Source organism: Martes martes, assembly GCF_963455335.1.
Source record: "Martes martes genome assembly, chromosome: 4".
In the NCBI taxonomy this organism is placed as follows: domain Eukaryota; kingdom Metazoa; phylum Chordata; class Mammalia; order Carnivora; family Mustelidae; genus Martes; species Martes martes.
In genome coordinates this window covers 88033625-88058950 of record NC_137891.1, presented here as the reverse complement: position 1 = coordinate 88058950, position 25326 = coordinate 88033625, and the positions used below count along the sequence as shown (strand labels likewise).

Sequence of the window (25326 nt, the reverse complement as noted above, 5' to 3'; positions counted from 1 at the left end):
TTCGGATCTTATACATCTTTTCTGAAAAAGTATTTCACATTTGTATACTATTGTAAATTATTTTTTTAACTTCAATTTCCAACTGTTGCTAATAAGTAAAAATATAATTGATTTTTGTATGTTTTTTCATATCCTGTAACCTTGCTAATAAATTCACTAACTAGTTCTAACAGCTCTCTTACAGATTCCATCAGGTTTTCAAAATAAAAGATCATGCCAACTGTGAATAGATAGTTTTACGTCTTCCTTTCCAATCTGGATACCACTTACATCTGTCTGTCTCTACCTATCTTACCTTATTATACTGGCTAGAGCCTCCAAAACAATATTGAACACAAGTGATGAAAAAGGACATCCTGGTCTTATTCCTGATCTTAGCTAGAAAACACTGTGTTTCACCATTAATTATGGTTATTAATTGCAGGATTTTAGTAGATGTTCTTTGTCAGATAAAGGGCTATCTACTTTAGTTTGCTCAGAGTTTTTATCAAAAATTGATGTTAAATAAATAAAATCTTTAAAAAAAAGGGGGGGGGGCGCCTGGGTGGCTCAGTCGGTTGGACGTCTGCCTTCGGTTTACGTCACGATCTCAGGGTCCTGGGATCGAGCCCCACATCGGGCTCCCTGCTCAGTGGGGAGTCCGCTTCTCCCTCTGCCTCTGCTTCTCCCCCCAACTTGTGCTCTCTCCCTCAAATAAATAAATAAAATCTTAAAAAAAAAAAAATTGATGTTAGGGGCACCTGGATAGCTCAGTCAGTTAACCATCCAGCTCTTGATCTTGGCTCAGGTCATGATCTCAGGGTTGTGAGATCAAGCCCCAGGTTGGGCTCTGTGCTGGGCATGGAGCCCGGTTAAGATTCTCTCTTTCTCCCTCTGCTCCCCCAGGAAAGCATGTGCTCTCGCTCTCTCTTTAAAAAAAAATTTTTTTTTAGATTTTGTCAAATACTTAATCTGCATCCACTGAGATGACTATATGGTTTTTACTTTGTAGTGTACTACGGTGAGTTACGTTGTTTGATTTTTCAAATGTTGAACTAACATTCAAATTATGAACTAACATTACAAATGAAATAAATCTCATTTGAACATGATGTCTAACTCTTCTCATATACTGTTGGGTTCTCTTTGCTAAAATTTTGTTGAGGATTTTCACATCTATGTTCATGAGGAGATACTGGTCCATAGTTTTCTGTTCTCGTAAAATTCTGCCACGTTTTAAGGACCTAAGTTACTTTTATTTTTTTAGAATTTGGGGTGTTTTTTAAGTTAGTTAGTTAATTGTTTATGTATGTATGTAGGTAGGTAGGTATATAATCTCTACACCCAACATGGGTCTCAAACTCACAACCCCGAGATGAAGAGTCACATGCTCTTACTACTAAGCCAGCCAGGTCTCCCCTAGAATTTTATTTTTGAGAAATGTTTGAACAACTGCTTAACAAGTTCATTTACATAACAAAACCAATTTTCTGGCTAATCAATAGATTTCCAAAAAATTATATAATTTTTATTATTTTTAGTGTAACTTTTCACAAAGTATCCCATTTGGGAAGATAATTATATGGTTATTACATAGTTATAATGGTTGTAGAGGCATTCTACCTTTAATCTGCCATTGGTAGCAGAGTTAAATGGAATTAGATTAGCAGCTCCAACCACCTTTTTATCTTATTTTGAACTGTGTGTGAACCCAAAAGGAGCCTAACTTTTGATCCTTGCTTTTTAGATACTGGAGACCTAAACTGTATCTTCATCCTGAGAAAGGCAGTAGCTTTTATTAGCAAACAGGCAAATAAGTGCAGGGGTCCCATTTACCATGGAAACAAAGCTTCTACTTAGAGGTAGAAGTATGGAAGGTAGAATAAAATTACTGAAACCTAAAAGCTAAGAGGACAATTTAACAGACCCATACTTTAAGAGATCTGTCTCCAGGAAATAGATTTGTTCAATAAATTAAGGAAAAATTAGAATAATTTTTTAAAAAGAGTAATAATAAACATTAGAATGATTTTAAGGAGCAGAGAGGATAACTGAAAGAAAAGTAAAAAACATGCTCATCCTCAATTCAACTCAGGGGTACCTGGGATATAAGACTTAAAAGTAAATGGAGGGATGGCTGGGTGGTTCAGTCAGTTAAGCGTCTGCCTTTGGCTCAGGTCATGATCCCAGGGTACTGGAATCGAGTCCCACATTGGGCTCCTTGCAGCAGGGAGCCTGCTTCTCCCTCTGCCTGCCCCTCTCCGACTTGTGCTCTTTTTCTCTGACAAATAAATAAATAAAATCTTTTAAAAAAATAAAAATAAAACCTTCTTATTAAAAAAAAAAAAAGTAAATGGAAATTCAGAGGCTTATCATATACTGCCTAGGAAAGAAAGGGCCCTCAAAAAAAATCTCAACACTGTAGCTGCAACCATGTCAAATTCCTAAATTTGACCAAAATACAGAGCTCGAATGCCATTCACACACAAAAAATATGACGCACATCCCTATTTCCCCAGTAATAGAAACGCTGTGCCATAAACAATCTCCTGAAAGGCACCTTTTCCCAAATAAGTTTAAATTTACAGGCCATGGACTCTGGGCAACTGGCAAGACTGACACCAAGAATATTCTGTTTTACCCTTTTTCCTTCTGTTACCATTAAGTTTGTGGTCTTTGCTAATTTGTGGTCATTGGTATGAACTTAGTATGCACTCAATTATGCAAACAGAGTTATTTTTTTCAACAACTGTGAAAAGCTCAGGAGTTTTACTTGACATTTCCAAACTGACTGGATGTGAAGCAGGTAACGCGAAATGAGCTCTTCACACTAAAAAGTGAGACACACCACAGATTTGGTTGAATTAATTCAAACTTTAAGATTCAATCCAGGTTGCAACAGCTCGAAGAACCCAAACTCTACTGGCATCTGGCTGAGACTGAGAATAACAAACAGGTAAAGAATGGTTAACCCAGGGAAGGATGGTTTAAAATCTTTAACTTTTTTTTACTAGAATGAATCATGTAAAATTGCCATTTTGGTGGGGGTGCCTGGGTGGCTCAGTTGGTTGAGTGTCCAACTCTTGATTTAGGCTCAGGTCATGATCTCAGGGTTGTGAGATCACGCCCCACGTCAGACTATGTGCTCCGTGGCAAGTCTGCTGGAGATTGTCTCTCTCTCCCTCTGCTCCTCTGTGCTCCCTCATGCGAGCACACGTTCTCTCTAAAGTAAATAAATCTTTTTTAAAAAACATAATAAAATAAAATTGCCAATTCTGGAGGTCAAAAATAGTAGAATATCAACAATTTTATTTAGTTCAACATAATTTACTTAATATTGTTTTTTCTTATTTCAGAGCCTTCTCCACAGGTCCCAGAAGCACACACAAAAGAGCAGAGTCTTTCTTCATGAAGGTAAAGGCAAAATTGCTATCACATATTACTGATCTCCCCAAGATGCCACAGTCACTACTCCCATACTCCTGCTAATTTCAGGGTTAAGCCACTAAACCCAAAGTGAAGAGGGAAGAATCAGATCTCTCATTTCCATCGCTGACCTCTTCAATCATTCCTCATTATTCTTCTCTATCAGAGGAGTAATATATCTGACTGGTGAGTGGCAAGGGCCTAACATCTGCTGATTCACCATTCAGTCATTCATTTCTCCAACGGATGGGGTTCACGTATTAGGAAGCTACACAAATGCAAAAAAAAAAAAAAAAAAATGGTTCTGAGTATGAATGCCTCCTCTGCAACCTCTAATTCTTAGGTAAGTCACCCTATATAGACTTTGGATGTCCATTTGGCCACAGATCAACTATGTTCTCCAATGTGGAAGAATAAAACTAAATTTTTGTTTCCATCTGTCTGGCTTCTATATTTCTCAATGTGTTCTAGATTCAGAGGTGGAGGAAAGAGATACAATCAACAATGAACTATCACACATAACCGGACATGTTTAACATAGGATAACAGTTTAATACAGTACAGGCATGAACCAATATGATCTCATAAAATTTATAATTCTTTTAACTACAAGGAGACAAAAAAGTTTTTTTAGATAACCCTAAGTAAATGTTAAAAAGCAGAAATTCAATATAGTATACTCTGTAAATGCCTCTGAAAACAGTTATGAATCATGTAGGTGAAAAATGTAAAATATGCAAAGAAATAAAGCTAAAATAATGAGAATACAGATTTTTCATTTTCAAAAATCTTCTTAATGCTGTTATAGTATCTTTCAGTACCAATGACTCAAGACAAAACCTGAAAGGAAATATGTGGAGAAAAGAAGCTCCTGGAATAGTGGGACTCCAGATGTATTATCTTTTTATTATCATTTTAATGCTACATCATGTACCAAAAGAAATTTTATTTAAATAAATACAAATCTGACTGCTCAGAGCACCCTACCTTCATGTATGTACCTGGGAGTTCTGCTTCCAGGAAGCCACCTATCTTATTTTCTGTTAATCAGAGGAAGCAGCCACAGCCACTCTTGCACTGAAGTGATCCATTTTGGTAAGCTGAGACTCTCAGATCAGATGTCTCACTGGTACCAGGTCATGGTCAGAAGCTTTCAAGTAATCAATGAAACCCTCAGGCAGCCATGGGCTCAATTCACCAGGTTACCACCAGGAACCTCAATACAGCAATGCCCTTCCTCCCTACAAACTGCTAGCAACATATTTAGATTCATTCTCCACTGATCCTCACACAACACTCAGACAAAACTCCCATTTAACTAGCAACCCTCCTCCCACCCTCACTCCAACTTTACCCACTCTATCTCCCGACCCAAGAGCCACTTAATAAAAAAATTTAAAAAATCAATACTAACTTTGTTAAAAGTTTTGCTTGGACTAAGCCTCTTCCAACATACCTAGTATTTTAAGAATTTGGCTATTAGCAAATGCTAATTATAGAAAATAACATCTTTTTTGTACAAGGAACTCTGGCTGAGGAAAACTGAACAAAATTCAGCATAAGCTTTTGCTAAAATTATAAACTAAAATATGGAAAAGGAAAATAACTTTGGTTTCTATTTATAATTTTCTAAGTGTTTTATCCAGGGACATGAGTCTAAAACCTTACAGCTTATGAATATTATTTTGAGATAGTTTTTTTCACCTCATTGTGTATTTGAATTCTGTCTACCATGTAAGGTTCCAATACTCAATGCCTTCTTTTAACTTCCTCATGAAGGAGTTCTACCTTTTCAACGAAGTTTTGATAATGGCTAAAATATATTGAAATTCACTGCATGGCAGGCACATTGGCCTACACACCTAGAACGTCTTACTTCATTTATCCCTCACAAACCTATGAGGTAGATATTATTTCCCCCAATTTACAAAGAAACAGAAGCACAAAGAGATTCTAAGTAATTTTGCCCAGGTTACATAGCCAGTTTAGTGGTGGACCCAGAATTTGAACTCAGGCAATCTTGTTTCAGGCATACTACTGTGCCATTTGACCTCTCCCCTCCTAATCACTTCATCTTCCCAGAGGATGCAGCCTACCAATCTCTCCCTTCTACTGTATTTGTTATATACCTCCCACAATAAGCTTATCACACTCTCTGTATACTCTTTGTTATTTTCCCATTTGCTTCATGTGTTTGTACTTGTTCCCCAACGAAATTTTAAGTTCCTTGCAGGCAAGGTAACCATGACATTTGCTTCTATACCCTACCTCTAGGAGAATACTGTGTATAAAACATTTAGCTAAGGGGCGCCTGGGTGGCTCAGTGGGTTAAAGCCTCTGCCTTCAGCTCAGGTCATGATCCCGGGGTCCTGAGATCAAGCCCCGCATAGGGCTCTCTGCGCAGCGGGGAGCCTGCTTCCTCCTCTCTCTCTGTCTGCCTGCCTCTCTGCCTACTTGTGATCTCTGTCAAATAAATAAATAAAATCTTAAAAAAAAAAAAAATTTAGCCAAGAAGCTGACGGATTTAAATCCCTGGCAACTTCTATAGCATAAAGACAGATTTTTTTTCTATTTTTTAAATGCAAAATATAATTAGAAAAGGAAAAAACTGACATACTCAGGCATGATAACAAGGAATCTCTACAGACGGAAAACTGGGCATAATCGTGCCCTTGCTATAAACCCTAAGGGACATGAAGCCACAGGCTATGATTCAGCAAAATTACTTTAACACCTGAAGGATAGCTCATGCCATCAGTGACAGATTTAGCATTACTAAAGTTAGGAAAATGACTACCTATATTTATTTTTCTTCTTAATGCATCTTCCCTGGTGAGTCATATCTATAAAACTGACAGACCAATGTTTTTCCATTTCCTAAGAGAACTAACATTTAAAGAAAATCAGATAAAGTTTCTTCAGCATATGTATAATTAGTAAGTGACAATCTATGTTATCGGGAATAACACACACAGGGAAATACATAATAAAATTAAAAAGGCTTCCAGGCCTGGCAAGAATAAATTTTAAATAATGTTTTTCAATCCATCAAAATGAGAAAATAAAAACAGGAGTTCAAAGACACAAAATGTCTTGCAAAGCACACTTTAACCAGCCCATGTACTAAGGCATTTCAGATTTAACCAAAAAACTTAAAACTGGATGTTAAGAACTACACAGACCATAAGTAAAAGTAAGTACCTTTAGTAAAACAGGAATTTTACTCAAACATTTTGTCAAGATTCTTGACTATAATTCTAACAACATAAAAATCTGGGGGACTAAAGGTCTTGAGATAATTTCAGAGGATGAAGGAGAGGAGCTTAGGGTTTTATGGGCTGCTTCTTGAACACCAACTGTCCAATGTAGTGCTAACAGTTTTACTTTACACACAAATAAATAAATACAAAAAATTTTGCTAGGCTTCTAGGCAACTGAGATATCTTTGGAAAAGGCTAATGTGATCCCGAAACACACACACAGAAACATCATGATTATGGGATTTAATTTTTTGTTCTTTTGGCATCTGTTAGCTTTCTAAAGCCAACCAAGTTGTGTGGCAATAGAAGCAAAACAAACCAGTGTTTCTCATAGGATGAGAGAGATGGTCTGTCTTTTATGGGGTATAGTCTCTAAATGATTAAAAATAGAGCATTTAATGCCATTTACTTGTACACTTAAAAATGGTTAAAATAGTCCCCCAAAAAACTAAGCAAGAAATTTTAAGTTAATGAATAAAATGAAAAACAAAACTACTCTCAATTTAATGAAAAATTGTATTCCAAGATGCAAACTAATGCCTCATTTTCAAATCATAGTTAAGATTTTTTTCCCAAAACTATGGATGCTATGTTATGTATAGAATTGGAAATTAATTATAGGTCCCACCTTGATATCTGGAAGGCAAGTAAATACCATATCCTTAATCTGGCCCCCAACTCCAATCATACCAAACCACCATGTTTGTTAGAGGCCATCTCTAAAAACCAGTACCTCTGTGTAAAGCTGAATGGTGACTTCAATTACAACTCATTCTGGCCTGCTATTTCCTTGGCTGCCACATCACCAAAGCAGAGTCTATAGCACTGTTATTTCACAAACACCACAAGGTTTTTTTTCCTTTCACACCATATACACAATTAAGGAAGTAGAAAACAATTGGAAACAACACCAGGTTTAAAACAGCACAGATCAAGGAGGTTCCTTTCTTTGTCAAGGGTTTACCAAAAGTAACATGTCAAAGGCCCAACTACTAAAAACACAAATCTTTCTAAGGGCTACTCTTGCCCATACTTTTCTTATACTTTCTAATGTTCTGCTGCACTGGCAGGTGGAACTCTGTCATGGTTTAAACATCCACCCACTATCTACAGAATCCCTACAGCCAAAGGAAAACTTACCTCTGCAAAATGTGTTGATGTGCTATTGTCTATCCGGCTGCCACCACCACCTAAAAAACTGAAGAGAAAAAGAAATGAGTACTGATTCTATTCCTAGGAACAAGCTTCACTCCCAGAAGCTAAATATAGAATAGTACAATGAGAACAAAGCCCAATACGGAAAAATAACTCATCCCAACGTGACACCTACGAAGGAAATTATGAAGAACTGGCATGTGGATTAATCTACGAAAGATATTATAACAAACCACAAAATCAAGTACAAATCAAGTGAAAAATTAGAAAGAGGGGCCACCACAGAGTAGGAAGAAGGAACCACAGCCAGCAATGCAATTCAAATTTGACCTAGCAAGAGAAAAAAAACATTTATTCTCAAGGAGGCAAAGGAATAAAACAAGATTCTCAAAATAACGTTTTGCTAAAAAAAAAATCATTCAACCACCAGATGAACATAACATTTGAGCCTACTTGGGAATGATTAAATATAGTACTACAAGGGGTCTGGTACTATACTTAGCACATTATAAAAGATCTCAATAAATATTTTTTCTTCTTTTAATAGTTTATCCTATTCTTTGATTATCCAACCCATTCTTCAGGGCCCATCTCAAATGCTACCTCCTCCATTAAGTCTTTTCTGAACTCACTGACCAAATGAGGATCCACAGCCCTCTGCACTCTGACTCTGATTATAAATTCTACCTTATAAATATCTAGAATTTATCTCATCCACTTCTAACCCTTTCCCTCCTTTCATAAATATAAATTCACGGCACCTGGGTGGCTCAGTTGGTTTGGTGGCCGCCTTCAGCTCAGGTCCTGGGACAGAGTCCCACATTGGGCTCCCTGCTCAGTGGGGAGTCTGCGTCTCCCTCTCCCTCTGCCCCTCCCCCCTGCTCATTCTCTCCCTCTCTCTCTCAAATAAATAAATAAAACCTTAAAAAGCATATGTATACATATAAATTCAGAGGGTAAAAAGTGTGTTAATACCACAAGTACATGTAAAGCGTTTATTGTGTGTAAAATATTATACAGAGCATTCATCATTTTTTAAAAACCCTGCAATGTTGTATCCTACATTGGTAACTTGAAAATAAAATTGCTGAATGTGAAAACAGGGGCACTTGGCTGACTCAGCTGGTAGAGCACGTGACTCTTGATCTCAGGGTTGTAAGTTCAAGCCCCACGCTGGGTGGAGAGATTACTTTAAAAAAAAAAATGTGTAAACAATAAAATAACTACTCCTGAAGACTGGGTAGAAATATTAGATCCCATTGTCCCCATGAAATCTGCAAAAAAAGGAGAGAAAAATGGCTAATACTTTGTGGAGAAAGGAATGGAAAAAAATCACAAGAACTACCAGGTATCACTTTTACTTCAAGACACATGCCTATCAACATGTACACATAGTCACTCCAAATACAAGTCTACAAACTACTGCAGGTATCTTTCATTTTCAGAACACCAACTGCACTCAGCTCAATGAGGAAACAAACACAGTTTGGTTAGTCTGAAACCAAAAGTGAAAAAGCAAAGCTAATGCCATTTTCTATGTAGTCATGCTCAGGCCTTATTCACTAATTAGAAACCACTTTAACACTTGCATTTGTTTCAGAAGTTAAAACACTTCAAATGTAGAATAAGCCCAAAAGTACTGGTACATTTATGCTAAATTAGTAAATAATTCAACTACCACCGTGTACCCATTTTATTGCCTTTACTATATTGTTTCAGGGATTCAAATATCCCTGGTAATTAAAGCTATGAACTTTATCTTTTACAGTTCTGCTCCACCTGAAACTTCCTCAGCATTCCCTTTCCTTAAAATTCCTCCATATTTTAAGAGTAACAAGGCTAATCATAGAGAAGGGATAATAAAACAACCACACTGTTCTGACAGATGTTACAAAGCTTAAGAAAATTTCCAAGATGCCCCTCTGATCAATGTCCAGTAACATATGGAGCCCACTACCCAAAATTTATATGTAAGGACCTTCTATTGTTAATTTTTACCATCTACTACTTACCACTGTAATTGCTAAGTATTCAAAAATCAGCCAATGTTTATGAACTTAATAGAAAGGGAATACCGTGCTACCTCTAAGAAACTGATTCTAAGAAAAAGATTTCTTCAACCATTTAGAACACCAATCTTTCAAAAGACATATAATCTGTACAACTGAGTATCTGCTACTAATAGCACCTGTAGTGGACAACCTTTGGCCTACAAAGGCATAAATAAAAGAATTAAATCAAGTGAAAGCAGGATCCATAAAATTCATAGTTCCCTTCTAAAAAAACCACTCATCCTACAGTTAATCACTATCTGCATTTATAACCATACTTCGTACACAAGGCTAAAGAAACCAGGATTACTACTTAAAAACTTAGAACAAAAAAATAAGCCCATCAACTGCCTCCCAATAACCAATCTGCTCTTTATTGAATACATGCAGAGCATAAGGGTTTGCAATAAGTATTTGATGCCACAAAAGCACAAATAAAAAGCTGCCCCAAGTTAGCATGCTATTTGCACAAAATTGCTCATTTTGCTGTCATGCTAATCTTACAGGTTTAAAGCTGGTATTGTGTTATTCAAAAACCAAGATTATTAGATCACCATGTAAGTGTACCAAACTTGATCCCATGCCATATAATGCCCCAGAAGCTCCAGTTCATTTATATATATAATCACCACTCATTAATAAAGTTAAGCTAATAGTACATACTGTAAAATGTGTGGTTTTTCCTGGTTGTGGAAGGGACCTTCAACTTTGGAGTCTGCCAATAGCAACAGTAAAGGAATTATTTACTGCCATTAAAATCTCCAAAGTCACTCCAAGATTAAAAGAAGCTTCAGATTACAGGTTCTTTTCATCCAGTCAGTATTTCATCAATTGTCCAACCAAATTATCTAACCAAGAGCCATAAAAGAACAAATGTGCCATTATGTTTAGCCATAAAAGGCCATCCTACCAATGCTATTCTACTTTTTATTAAGTTTTTATAGTTTTACTCATATTAACCAAAAAGTAATATAAAATACTGTCACTTTCAGAAACACTTCCCCTTTTATAGGTTTTATATCTCTAGTAAGACCAATGAGAGCTGATTTCAAGCATTATGAACCAAATTAATATTACAGCTATAAAATGGCGTAAGTCTGACTGCAATAATTTTAGTAAGAAGAAGGATCCTAAGGCTTTCCTCAAAAGAGAGTAATAACTCGGTTTCCCTGGCTAGACCAGCCTGCTTACCTTCTTAGGTATCTTTGTCAGAAGTCAGTCCCAAGCCGACCGAAGAGGTATAACAGCCATTTACCTTTAGGCAACAGAGTGGTCACTGAAACCACCCAATAATCTAAAAGGACACCAAAGACTCAGAAAATAAATGCAAGCTTACCAGATTTCCTCTGATATGGATATAGAGATTTCAAAGGAATGCCACACACAATCAGAAGCAGAGGATCTCATCCCACTATCACATCACATCCCAAATTCTTCCATTTTTATTACCCTTCCCTCTTCTTCCCTCCCTCCCTTCCTCCCACTTAGCAGAGAACATAAGTTATAGAACAACTTTCCTTTTATTCATTCAGTCAATGCTGACAGAAAACAATTTTGATAAGAGAATGCCTGATTTATTCACAAGCTTATACAATACCTGGAATCATCTGTCACTTCTTCAATAAAGCCTGATTCACATCTGGGACAAATATATTCCTATAAAAGAGAGGAAGAAATAAATAGGAATCTTTCATTAGAAAGCTAAGCATGTAGTTTCAGAGTAATATGCAGTATACAAGCTGATGCGATGAAATGTTACATGTACTTGCTGACTCCAAGGACAGTTTTTTTAATCACATTCTGGGAAATAAAGAATTCAATAAGAAGTTTGCAGAATGGCTTTATAAGAGGTTCCCTCTGAGAGCTCCCACTGAAAGGGAGAATGTCAGATTTTTGTTTTTTAATTTGGGTTGATTTTTTAAAAACTGGGATAAATTCATGATCTAATTTTCTCTTGAAATCTAATGAAAAATCTCCACTAGTTATCAGAGCAGTATAAGATTATAAAACTGGGGGCACCTGGGTGGCTCAGTGGGTTAAGGCCTCTGCCTTCGGCTCGGGTCATGATCCCAGGGTCTTGGAATTGAGCACCAAGTCAAGCTCCCTGCTCAGTGGAAAGTCTGCTTCTCCCTTCTCCTTCTGCCCCTCCCCACCATTCATGCTCTCTTACTCTCTCTCGCTCTTGCTCTATCTCAAATAAAATCTTTAAACAATAAAGTTTCTTTAAAAAAAAATTCTGCTTCTCCCCCTGCTCACGCTCTCACTCTCTCTCTAAAAAAGGAAATAAATAATGTTTTAAAAAAGAAAACCAGGGGTGCCTGGTGGCTCAGTGGGTTGAAGCCTCTGCCTTCGGCTCAGGTCATGGTCCCAGGGTCCTGGGATCAAGCCCCACGTAGGACTCTTTGCCCGAGGAGAGCCTGCTTCCTCCTCTCTCTCCCTGCCTGCCTCTCTGACTACTTGAGATCTCTGTCAAATAAATAAAATCTTTTAAAAAAAAATTAAAATTAAGAAAAAAATAAAAAGAAAAAAGAAAACCAAAGGGATATAAAAAGACCAATCCTTTCCAACAATATTTGTTTGGTGAGGATACAGTCAATCCAAGAAACATTAAAATTTAATAGAATAATTGCTATAATTAATGCACACTTAAAATATAAGGAAAGGCCAGGGAAGGCTTTCTCAGTGACTTAAATTATTAGTCTGTTGCTCCACGAAAAAGGAAATTATGGGCTAAGGATCATCACAACTGACTCTAACAGGCACAGAGGTTGGAGGGGAGTGGTTTGAATGTCAATAGGTAGGCAGGGACCACATTGCGGAAAACCTCAGATTCACCATGAACTTTAACCTATGCATCAGCAGCTCTCAAATTTTTTTTCTCTGCTATACACAGGAAGGCTGAGAAACACTCAAAACAGGCACACTGTACACTTCAGAAATAAAATAATCTGGAGACCATATAAATCCCTGAGCCCCTCCCCCTATTCCTTCATCCGCCACCCTCCAAGCTAGCAGTAACTCCATCCCTTTCTCTCCCACTAAGAAAGTTTATCTGAGTACAAATGAGATTGATTTTAGAAGGCTAACCCTAAACCTATTCTAATGTCTAATGTTAAAAAGAAAAAGGGAATCGGGGCACCTGGGTGGCTCAGAGGGTTAAGCCTCTGCCTTCGGCTCAGGTCATGATCCTGGGGTCCTGGGATCGAGTCCCGCATCGGGCTCTCTGCTCTGCAGGGAGCCTGCTTCCTCCTCTCTCTCTGCCTGCTTCTCTGCCTACTTGTGATTTCTGTCTGTCAAATAAATAAAATCTTTAAAAAAAAAAAAAAAGAAAGAAAGAAAGAAAAAGGTAATCAATTACAAAGTGTCGTAATTTGTCACAATCATAGGTCTGGGCCCTATGATTCCCTCCCTCTCCCTCTCGCTCATTCCCACTGCTTTAAATATCCCCTATACGGGAACAACTCCCGAATGTGTATCTCCAACCCAGACCATGTTTCTGAGCGCTCTTTCTCTCTCTTCCTTACATGTACACACATACACTGTCTCTCAAGATGTGGCATACATACCAGCTTGCTCATACTGGAAACCTGGGAGTCATTCCTGACACCTCCCTCTCCCCTATCTTCCAACAACTAACGATCAAATCTGGCACTCCTAGCTCAAACACATTTCTCAAATCTACTCCTTGCCCACTGCCACACTATCTTAACCTAAGCCAGCAGTGACCCTACACACTGAAATACCTTCCCTTTTAAGTGTCATCCCATTTCTCTTCTAGCCTCTTCCTTATCTCTTCAGCATACTGAAGTCAGAATGATTTTTAAAACATAAAAATGGACCATGTCATTTCCCAGCTTAAAACCTTTGAACTATCTCCCAAAACACCTCGTATAAAATCAAACTCTTAAACATGACCTACAAGGCCCTGATTCAGCAGGTCTCTATTCAACTGGCCACATCACTTCATGCTACTCTCCCCCACTCAATATATTCCGGTTACAGGGGTCTTCTTTCAGTTTTTCTGCCTCATCAAGCTCATCGTGCCTCTAAGCTTCCATATATACTGCTTCTGTAACTGAAACACTATTCCCTAACTTTGTGAATGGCAAGGAATTTCTAATCCTTTAGCCTCCATTTTAATGTCATGTCAGAGAGTCCTTCTTTCATCATGGAATCTACAGCGGTTACCTCCTATTCTCTTTTTTGTAATTGAAGAATACATAAGATATTGTATTGGTTTCAGGTGTACAACATAGTGATTCAATATTTATATACATTATGAAATGACCACAGTAAGTGTAGGTATGACCTATCAACATACAAAGTTGTTACCATATTACTGACTATATTCCCTATGTTGGATTTCATCCCTGTGACTTACTTATTTTATAACTGTAAGACTGCACTTCTTAATCCCTTTCACCTATTTCACCCATCTTCTGATCCCCTATTATTTTCTTCCTCAGCACCTCGTTCATTACTTTATAGCACTTATCACAACTTATATGTTTTTTAATGCCTATCTCCATTCAGTAAGCTTAAAGTTTCATAACAGCAGGGTGCAGATCTGTTTTGTTTACCATTATATGCCTAGGACAGATAGGTGCTCGATATTTACTGACTACATGAACATGAAATTACTTGCCATGTACTTCACAAATAAGAGTCAAAGTACCAGAATCTAATATAATTAGAAAACGCATAGAGTGGAAGTAAAGAAATAAAAGAGCTAAAAACTTTTTAAGATTTTATATATTTGACAGACAGAGAGAGCATAAGCAGGGGGAGAGGTAGAGGGAGAAGCAGACTCCCTGCTGAGCAATGAGCCTGACATGGGGCTCAAACCCAGGAAACTAGGGTCATGACCTGAGGTGAAGGCAGATGCTTAACTGACTGAGCCACCCACATGCCCCAAAGAGCTGAAAACTTAAGAAGTTATGGCTGGATCGTAAGATAGTAGAGCTCGAGAGGTTTCAGAGGAAGAACTGTTCTGGATGATCATAAAGTCCAAGATATATCAATGGGCGTAGGTGGCTAAAATGGAGTAGGGATGAAGATCCTTTGGAGTTAAAAGATCATTTACACTGATACTGAACTTCCAAAATGATGTTAAGAGGTATGGTAGAGAAAAAAATAATTTCAAAAGCAGATAATCACAATTGGGAAGACAAAAAAAGACTCTGAAACAAGAAGCATGTTGATTTAGAGTAGAGAAAATGCAGAAGTCTTCTCATCATGATCCCAGGCACAGTTCTATGAACCAGGCTGTCAGCCACAAACAGCTCTTTCAACAGAACAGGCTACTTCAGAGGTATAAACCAAATTGCAGAACTACTATGGAGTCCTATCCCCAGGTACTCCCTCCACAATCAAATCTTCCTAAATAATTCTATTTTGATTACAGGGAAGAGAACCAAAATTCTTTCCAAATGCTTTGTAAATTATCCTTGATAAAAGTAGCTAATTATAAAACATATAGATCTCTCAGCTGTGGATTATCTCTCCTGCAATCAACATTACAGAACATAGAGAGAACTTTTTCAAATTCGTAAGCTCATCATTCTCTAATTATCAAAGTAAAAAGAAAAATGCCTGCTTGTCTCTTACATACTGCAACAGTCTGATCTCAGAACAAAGGTCTGTTCTTAGAAAATTATCTCACTTCCATTCTCTTGGAGGACTGAAAATCCCAAAATAACATTCTGAAGTTGCTGTAGTTCCAGTTTCTAGATTTTCTTTTTAAAGGCTTAATAGCACTTGACTTAATACTGCCATTTTTCTTCTCAATTCACACTAGTCACTACTCTTCCTGACTTCCAGCTACATAAAGGGTGCCACTCCTTCACTCAAAAGACTCAAAAATTTTAACAACTGTTTCAAACTATCTGGAGACATCATGTGGACTTAGGGTAGAGATTAATGAAATACAACTGGCTTAAATTCATAATTATTAAAGCTGGGTTCATGTGGGCTTCTTATACTAGTCTATTTTTGATATGTTTAAAGTTTTTCATGATAAAGTTTTTTGTTTTAAGTTATATCAGTCTTGGTCTTCCTCACATATTCTTTTCATTACACCACACTGATTAAAAATAACTCTGCTTTTAGAGAAAGTAATAGAAACTCTAATTTCCTGAGGACAGGATGAAAAAGTTTATGGTGAGGCCCAATAAGGCCTTGGGAAATTCAGCAGCCATTCAGCCCCCTCCCTCTCTCATAAAGGAGTATTATCCTGATAAATACACAATCCAAGGTCTGAAACCTTCAATCTTACAGACTAGGAAATCTACGTTAGCAGACCAAGAGAAGATCTGTCTTAAAAAAAAAGATTCACATAGGTATGCCTGGATGGTTCAATGGGTTAAGTCTCTGCCTTTGGCTCATGATCTCAGGTCCTGGGATAGAGCCCACAACGGGGCTCTCTGCTCAGTGGGAAGCCTGCTCTCCCCACCCCCTCTGCCTGCCTCTCTACCTACTTGTGATCTCTCTGTCAAATAAACAAATAAAATCTTAAAAAAGGAAAGAAAGAAAAAGATTCACATAAAAACCAAATTCAGAGGCCATGTATATAAAATCCAAAATGCCAATTTACTTTACAACAGCCTAAGATACCCATCCCCACCAAGAGTATAAACCAGATCCTCAAAAATCAAGGACCTGGGTTTCCTCTTCCCCTCGGCAGTACCAGAAGAGAATGATGTTTACCTCTGACTTTTTTTTCTACTCTTTTCCTGTTCACCAACAATTCCCACACCTTCTTCTAAGAGACATACTGTTTCTCCTGACAAAATATGATAAAATTACTTGGCTATGTTTCCTTAGTTACAAACACAGTTTAGTTTCACCCTATACTGAGATTACAACCAGACTGGATTTTAAGTGCTTATCTCAAATCACTTCTAAAGATGGCTACTTTACATTTTAATTTTCATAATTTTTTTCCAGGGGTGATCTTAACCTTAATTGGGGGAATGTCCATGAATTAAGGTAAATTTGTAAAAGGATCAAACAGGGGATGCCTGGGTGGCTCAGTTGGTTAAGCATCTGCCTTCAGCTCAGGTCATGATCCCAGGCTCTTGGGATCCAGTCTTGCATTGGGATCCTTGCTCAGCAGAAGCCAGCTTCTCCCTCTGCCTGCCACTCCCCCTGCTTTGTGCTCGCTCGCGCTCTCGCTCTCTCTCTCTCTCTCTCTCTGTCAAATAAATAAATAAATAAATGATCTTTTTAAGAAAAAGCGGGGGAGGGGGTAGGTGTCAAACAGGAACCAAACATAGTCTTTCTTTGCCTCTATACTCCTCCCACATCCAAGTCCTGGCTTTAGAATCATTCATCCTGACATATATATACAGATACTCAGATACAAAGTTTTGAATTTTAAGCATAAGGTGCTTGTGTTAGAAGAGAGGAGGAGGGGCAAACCAAGGATAATGATAAGTACCCACGTATGTCTGGCACTATGGAAATCTCTCTTCTCTGCTTCAACATTAACACATCAAATCACACTAACTACCCCCCTCAACCAAAATACTGCCAACATACAGTCTACACAGTCACAAAGTCTTAAAAAAATTCATTAGGTCATTTCTATCATTTAATCTGTAGAAGAGAAGTATAACAAATCTAGGTTAATTACCCAGAATCATTGGAAATTGGAACCTTATTGTTTGTACCAAACTAAGCTGCTTCCCCTAGGGTCTAAAAGTGTATTGTATAAAACTCTAGTGAAGATACCAGTGGCAGGCACACCTGAATGAACTGCTTCCAATGTTCCACTGCCTATTCCATCTAAAAATACCTATAACCAGAAATATTTTTCACCGTTAATCGTCTGAATCTGGAACAACTCTTTAAGTATAGCCTAGCCCTGATTCTTACCCACTTAGAAGAATAGCTCAAGAGTACACTTGTAATACTGAAGAGAAAGGGAAACAGTGGCTTTAATGCATTATTTTCTTTTCCTTCTTATAATTCAAGATTAATTATCAAAACATGTGAGGTTTTAGAAGGACAATGAGCTACAAGGCAAGACTTATTTATATTGAGTTCCACTCTGAATTGTGCATACTCTTGAACTTTATGCAAATTTGTATCAATATTTACTCAGAACATGAAATAGACTAGAAATTATTTCCTAATTCCCACAGCTTTGCTTTTCTATATGTTCACTATCAGCATCTAAGTAGTTTTTTTAATCTAAAACAGAAGCTTATTTACCCAAAGATACAAATGCAGTGATCCGAAGGGGCACCTGCACCCCAATGTTTATAGCAGCAATGTCCACAATAGCCAAACTATGGAAAGAGCCCAGATGTCCATAGACAGATGAACAGATAAAGATGTGGTGTATTTATACAATGACATACTACTCAGCCACCAAAAAAAAGTGAAATCTTGCCATTTCTCAATGATGTGGATGGAAGTAGAGGGTATTATGCTAAGTGAAGTAAGTCAATTAGAGAAAGACAATTATATGATTTCACTCATATGTGGAATTTTTTTTTTAAGATTTTATCTATTTACCTGACAGAGAGAAAGATCACAAGTAGGCAGAGAAGCAGGCAGAGAGAGGGGAAAGCAGGCTCCCCTCCAAGCAGAGAGCCCAACTCGGGTCTTGATCCCAGGACCCTGAGATCATGACCCGAGCCAAAGGCAGAGCCCAACCTACTGAGCCACCCAGGCGCCCCTTATATGTGGAATTTAAGAAACAAAACAGAGGATCATAGGAGAAGGGAGGGAAAAATAAAACGAGACAAAATCAGAGGTGACAAACCATTACAAGACTCTTAAACATAGAACACAAATTGAGGGCTGCTGGAGGGGAGATGCATGGAGGGATGGGGTAACTGGGTGATGGGCATTAAGAAGGGCACATGATGTAATAAGCATTGGGTATTATGTAAGACTGATGAAACACTGAACTCTACCTCTGAAACTAATTATATGTTATATGTTAATTAACTGAATTTAAATTAAAAAAAAAACAGAAGCCTATTTTCTGTCTTGTGTGACAGTCAAAAACTAAGATCACAATATTTACTCATATCCTCTTGTTCATAGTCAAAGTCTTTGAGTATCATCGGGCAGAACTGTTCAGAAATTCCTAACTGGAAAGATTAGGAACACATACTGTTTGAAACACATCACAGCTCTTACACCAGAACCCACCACACCCTGTATTTCATGCCAGCTCACAGCTGTAGGTCAAAGACACTGCTTTTTTCTAGAGACCTTTTCCATAAATGCCCTGATTATTTCTTTTCAAACCAAGGTACACTTCCTCCCTTTTCAAAAGCATCAAGTATACCCCAAAACAAAGACAAAAGAACTCAAGTTCTGTCTCCAGTTCCAGCATTACCTTTGTGGTCTTTGTGAAGACCTATTTCTCCATCTGTAAAACTAGAGCACAAATGCTGCCTCCCCCAACTATCCTTCAGAAAAATAAGTCTTCTTTTTCATGTGGCCAACTACGCATTCAAAAAGAAGATGAAAGTTTCCAGTTTAAGCATTTTGAACTCCAAAAAATCTTAAGTGATTGTTCCCTTGACTATTAACCAGAAAGAAAACCAGTTCACAAAAAAAAGAAAAAAGGAAAAAGGAAAGAAAACATCAGGCTAGTTTTAGTGTTATACAAGGATACCTATACAATTTAAACACTATTTGAAGAGCTGTGATTCAGTTCCAGGCCAACAAAACTGCTTTCATTTATGGTCTCATTCCCTAAGAATAGTAACATATACAACCTTCGTAATTTTGTTCCTCCATTCCAGGCCATGACTGAACACCAACAATATCACGGACTCCGAACAAGAGTGTATAATCAATCAACCTTCTTCAGCACACTGTGTAACAAGGCAGAAAATCAGGTCACACAGGACAAAACGTTACTTGATACAAGCCTGATCAGATGAACAAGAAGCCAAATTTTCTAAGAAAAAAAAACAGACTAAACTACAAAAATTACCAGAGAAAAAGTTAACTTCATACAACACAATATAGCCAGAACAGATTTAGTTGTAATGTTCTGTGCTTGCTGCCACTGAAGGCAGCAGGAAGGAGAACAACCCAGTGGCAAAGATATAAGATGGTAAATGATCCAAAAAGTTTGCCTTCAGCTCTGATGCATCCCACTGGTTTGGAGGAAAATTTTTATCTTCTTGCATTCAGCTTAGGCTGACAGAATCTTCTTACATAAACTGACAACATTCATTCTCCCAGAAAACATATTTGAAGCTCTCCATTCCAAACACTGAGGGAAAGGAAAGCATGCTTGGTAGGGAAAGAAAAATAACTTGGGACTAGAAGTCACTGAAATCATGTACAAAATATATATTTTAATGAAATCACACTTACAGAAATAAAGGCCCATATAACAAACTTTTCTGAATATCCTCATCTCAGGTACTTCGCCTCAAAAGAAGAACTGAGCAATGTTTCAGAAGAGCCTAAGTGGTTAAAAGTAGTGAATGTGAACTTTAATCAAAAGTGGACTGAAGGGGCGCCTGGGTGGCTCAGTGGGTTAAAGCCTCTGCCTTCGGCTCAGGTTATGATCCCAGGGTCCTGGGATCGAGCCCCGCATCGGGCTCTCTGCTCAGCAGGGAGCCTGCTTCCTGCCTCTCTGCCTACTTATGATCTCTGTCTGTCCAATAAATAAATAAAATCTTTAAAAAAAAAAAAGTGGACTGAAAGCATAGAGAAACAAACGAACTGTGTGATATTTGGCAAGTCACACTTCATTAATGAAATAGGGCCTGGAACATAAAGTTTTCAATAAATTGTAGATTCTAATAAACTCCTGTAAGCAATTTTGTAGAGCATTTCTTAAACCATGTTTCACAGGATATTAAATCAGTGGTCTGTTAAGAAAAAGAAAAAACAAATCTGGAAAAGGTTGAATTAAACAATATTATTAAGTATGTTGATGGGCACCTGGGTGGCTCCGTCATTGCGCATCAGCCTTCAGCTCAGGCCATGATCCCAGGGTACTGGGATCAAGCCCCACATCAGGCTCCCTGCTCAGCGGGAAGCCTCCTTCTCCCTCTCCCACCCCTCTGCTTGTGTTCCCTCTATAGCTGTGTCTCTCTCTGTCAAATAAATAAATAAAATCTTTGGAAAAAAAAAAAGTATGTTGCTTTACTGAATGATTTTTCAGAACCATTAATATGCCATTCTGTATGGTAAAAGGGGAAATGGAAGAAGGGAGACAAGATTTAGTATGTCGCATTCTACCATGATTCTGAATTCACAGTTAAGTCTCCTGACACAAAGTTTTGAGAAACACTGATTTAGACTGATCTCCAGATTTTTAGATTCCAGAAAGCAGTTCAATTTTAAAGCTTTTATTTATTTAAGTAATCTCTACACCCAACATGGGGCTCAAACTCATGACCCAAGATCAAGAGTCACATGCTCTATCAACTGAGCCAGCCAGGCACCCCAAAGCAGCTCAATTTTAAAATTTAAAAATTAAGGACACACACAAGACTGTCAAGTTTTCTATTTTGCCAAGTAAAAACATTTTTTAAAAAAATCATCAGCTACTATCACCATCATTTCATTTTAAAAGTATCAGTTTAGGGACACCTGGGTGCCTCAGTTGATTAATTATCTGCCTTGGCTCAGGTCATGATCCCAAGGTCCCGAGTCCTGCCTCAGGCCTGCCACTCTCCCTGCTTGCACACACTCTCTCTGGCTCTCGTGCTCTCTCTCTGACAAATAAATAAATAAAATCTTTAAAAAAAGTATCAGTTTAAAATCCAAAAGATAGGAATAAAGGCCTTAGATTACATTACATTAAGTAAAACCCTTTTAAATAAAATAATTTAGCACCATCCTCCTTTCTACCATGTGCCCACAAGAGCAATCTCTGAACCTCTCTGATGTCTACCTCTTCATCTAAATACAATAGTACAGACATTCCATCAATGAGGTAAGAGAACTTTACAAATATGATCTAATTCACTTTCAGGAACTCTCAGGTCAGTATAGATCACATACAAACTGGTTGACAAAGGCAGTCATTGAGCTTTACAAAGTAAGAAAATAATGAATTAACTGAAGAACTTTAAAAAATAAAAGAAACAAAGATTTTATAAGAATAGCCCTGAAAAAGAAATTACCCCAGGCCAAATTTACCTGTCAAAGAATCCCAAGTCTTCAAAAATTGAGGTTTTACTTTATTCAATCAACATTACCAGCAATAAGAGTATACTGTTTTGTTTCATTTAACAAAGGAAAATCTCAGCGTTGCTTTATATTATGATGTCCTCAATCCTAACATTTTCAAGATTGTTCGTTATCATAAAACAAGATAATATACTTTGTAACTTATAAGGAGAATCATTTCAGAAGTAAAATCTATATCCCAGTAAGAATAATTCAGTGGGGGAGCCGGGGGGTGGAGAATTCAGTGGGTATCACATGATCTATGTGGAAAACTACAGAACAAAATTCCTTCATACAAAATCCAAAAATACACAAAAGCTCAAATCACTAACCAACAGAGAGGAAAAAACACAACTACCTCATTTTACCGACAAGAAAACTAAGGTCCTTGAAAGACTCAGTAATAGGGCGTCTGGGTGGCTCAGTCGGTCTGCCTTCAGTTCAGGTCATGATTCCAGGGTACTACTCACTCAGCAGGGAGTCTGCTTGTCTCTCTGCCTCTCCCCCTGCTCATGCTCCCGTGTGTAAGTGTGCGCGCACTCTTTGTCTCAAATAAATAAATCATAAATTTTAAAAGCCAATCAGCTGCTCATCTGGAGGACAGGTAACTGGGAAGCTCGTCTACTTATAAACTGTCAGATACACAAACAAAGCTACATTCAAAAAAAAGAGGCTCAACTCTGTCTGACCCCTACCTAATGATAAGTGGTTCATTAGACCCCTGCTTTGAGCCAAACTTTTATTCAGTGGTCTACAGGTCTGTGCTTTGTTTTAGGGTGTTTTATGAACACTAGTACCCCCATGATTTTCAACATGTATAAAACCAGAAAGTGGTATGAAGAAAAGGCCCCAATTACAATTCCTTCATTCAACAAATGCTTATTGAATGAATACTATGCACCAAGCACCGTTCTAACCACTGATGAATATGGAAATGGCAATAATAAGAGTGGTAAGGAAATAAGAAATTTAAAGGTATACAGGAGGAACTGTCTAAAAGAAAAGTAAACCAAATCTAAAGGACAAACTGAATCTTACAACATGTGGTTTAATTATTGCACTAACATAGGAAATAATAAGAGAAAAGAGTAAACATAAAATGGGAAAATGTTTTCCTGTATGACTAGAAGGCATTCTTAATGAAGAAAATACAATCATCTAGGGGACATTCTGGATATCTCTTGAAGTGTTTTGGCTGTCACAGCAATTTAAAAATTTATTGTCCATTTAATGGACAGAGGGAGGAACACACAGGAAACTGCAGCACAAATAAATGTTTCTATTCTCAAACTTCATACGGATAGTTAAGTAGATTTAAAAAACACCTTTTTCAAAGCCTCAGTCCTACCTTTATTTTATATATAAACACCAAGTCTTTCTGCATAATTTTAATCTGCACTAAATGTCCAGAAAAACAACTCTGAGTAAAAAAAGAAAAAATTATACTTTATTTGTACCTTTTCCAAGAATTGTTCACCATTCTGATAGTTTGCTTTTCATGGCATTAAAGTTGCAAATACTCTTATAACAGTCTACTCAAGTAGCTGTTATGTAAATGTTTGGTGCCAGTATCTACCACATTATACATATCTTCCTGTTATGGACAACTGAGTATTTACAGACTGAAATGTGTAACATTTTGTCATGAATAATTTTCTTTTTATTTATCCTTTATCTTACAGCTAATTTTTTTTTAAACTGTATGTGTAGGGAAGTTGTGCTACGTGAATTTCATTAAAAGGAGCATTTCAAAATATTTATTATAAAATGAGGGCACTGGGTCTAATAGGTTTGAGAACCACAAGGCCAGAAGATCAGCATCACCGTAGGATACTTGCAGGTCTCAGTTAATCCAGAAAAAGGCATTAAAGGGCATGTAACTATGGGATTTTTCTCTTTATTTTGACAATATATATTCTAAGCATGGCAAAAAGTAACCATAATGAAACCTCTACTGGAAGATAGTTCTCTGGATTTAAAGTCTGTTCAAATCTAAACAATATCAAAGACAATGACAAAGAGCTAAACAAAGAATACCTTGTCTATAAGAACTTCTCTGTGACACTTGCTGAAATCGTCAAGGAGAGAGATTACCGACCTTAACAGATTTTCAAGGAAAACAAAACTAAATGGCCTATTTGGGAAAAGAGGCTGGACAAGCAATTTAACATACAAGAAATGCTCAGCTAAAAATCATGAGAACCAACTCACTTCTGTTTGATACAAATGCACCTTGACACTTCTAAGGAATTTTAACTTGCTAACAATTGAACTTAAAAGAAGAATTAAAGAAAAAATCTTTCAGAATCTAAACTAAACTTCTGGAAGAAAAACTACCTAAAATGTTTCTACTATGGCAAAAACCCTATTTCCCCACCAATGGGAAGTATTTGCTTGTTCCTACACTACCTTTCAATCCAAGACTACATAGCTCCATTTCTCTGAATGCTCATTCAGGCTTCCAGTAACACCTCAATATTATTTTACAATAGTATATACTAAGGTAAACAGAGAGGGTCAGGTGACTCAGCTCTAATGACCAGTATCAGAACAAGGACTGATCATTCAATTCACTCTCTGAGCCAAGAGTTTAAAGTAACTAAAAGTTCGGGGTGCCGGGGTGGCTCAGTGGGTTAAGCCTCTGCCTTCGGCTCAGTTCATGATCTCAGGGTCCTGGGATTGAGCCCCTCATAGCACTCTCTGCTCAGTGGGGAGCATGCTTCCTCCCCACCCTCCACCGCCTGCATCTCTGCCTACTTGTGATCCCAGTCAAATAAATAAACTATCTTTAAAAAAAAAAAAAAAAGAGGGAGAAAAGAAACTAAAAGTTTAAATACAAAATCTCCTGAGTTCATGAAACTTCTAAGAGAGCTATAAGAGAAAGAGAGAAAGTAAAACCTGATTAATGCTAAGATGAACTACAAAGAAACTAAAAGTTAGGCTTACTGTCTGCTTTTTGACTTGTTTTCAAACTGTAATTTCCAGATGTCTTCCTAAGTTACAAGCAGTGCTACTACCTCAATTAATTCCCAACTGACAAAAAATTTGGATACTTTTCTTTTAGAAGTTGCCCTACAGTGTGTAATCTGAGAGGAGTGATCCAATTCCTCTGGTCTCAGTAACCACAAGGAGAGAAAGTGACCCTAACAGATACAGCTATAATAGAATAGCAGCCACTAACTACTGTTCTAAATAATCCCTCCCATCAGGGCTTTGGCTAAAATTATATGGTTTCAATTATCTTACTGAAAATTCTCATCAGTATCCCAAAATTAGGAATCAAAGCCACATCA

The 25326-nt window shown here is 37.5% G+C and overlaps 1 protein-coding gene across 2 annotated transcripts in view; it reads right to left on the bottom strand.

The window, feature by feature from the left end:
• RNF115 (ring finger protein 115) overlaps positions 1-25326 on the bottom strand; it is a 70015-nt gene that overhangs the window by 37958 nt on the left and 6731 nt on the right. Inside the window, exons 2-4 of one of the 2 annotated variants that reach the window (XM_080801186.1) lie at positions 11469-11527; positions 10535-10586; positions 7806-7863 (exon numbers count right to left, since the gene is read on the bottom strand). In XM_080801186.1, coding sequence (XP_080657312.1) covers positions 7806-7863; positions 10535-10586; positions 11469-11478 — 120 coding nt within the window. In that variant the 5' untranslated portion in view covers positions 11479-11527. The remainder of the gene's footprint in view (positions 1-7805; positions 7864-10534; positions 10587-11468; positions 11528-25326) is intronic. The other variant, XM_080801185.1, reaches the window with a different exon arrangement.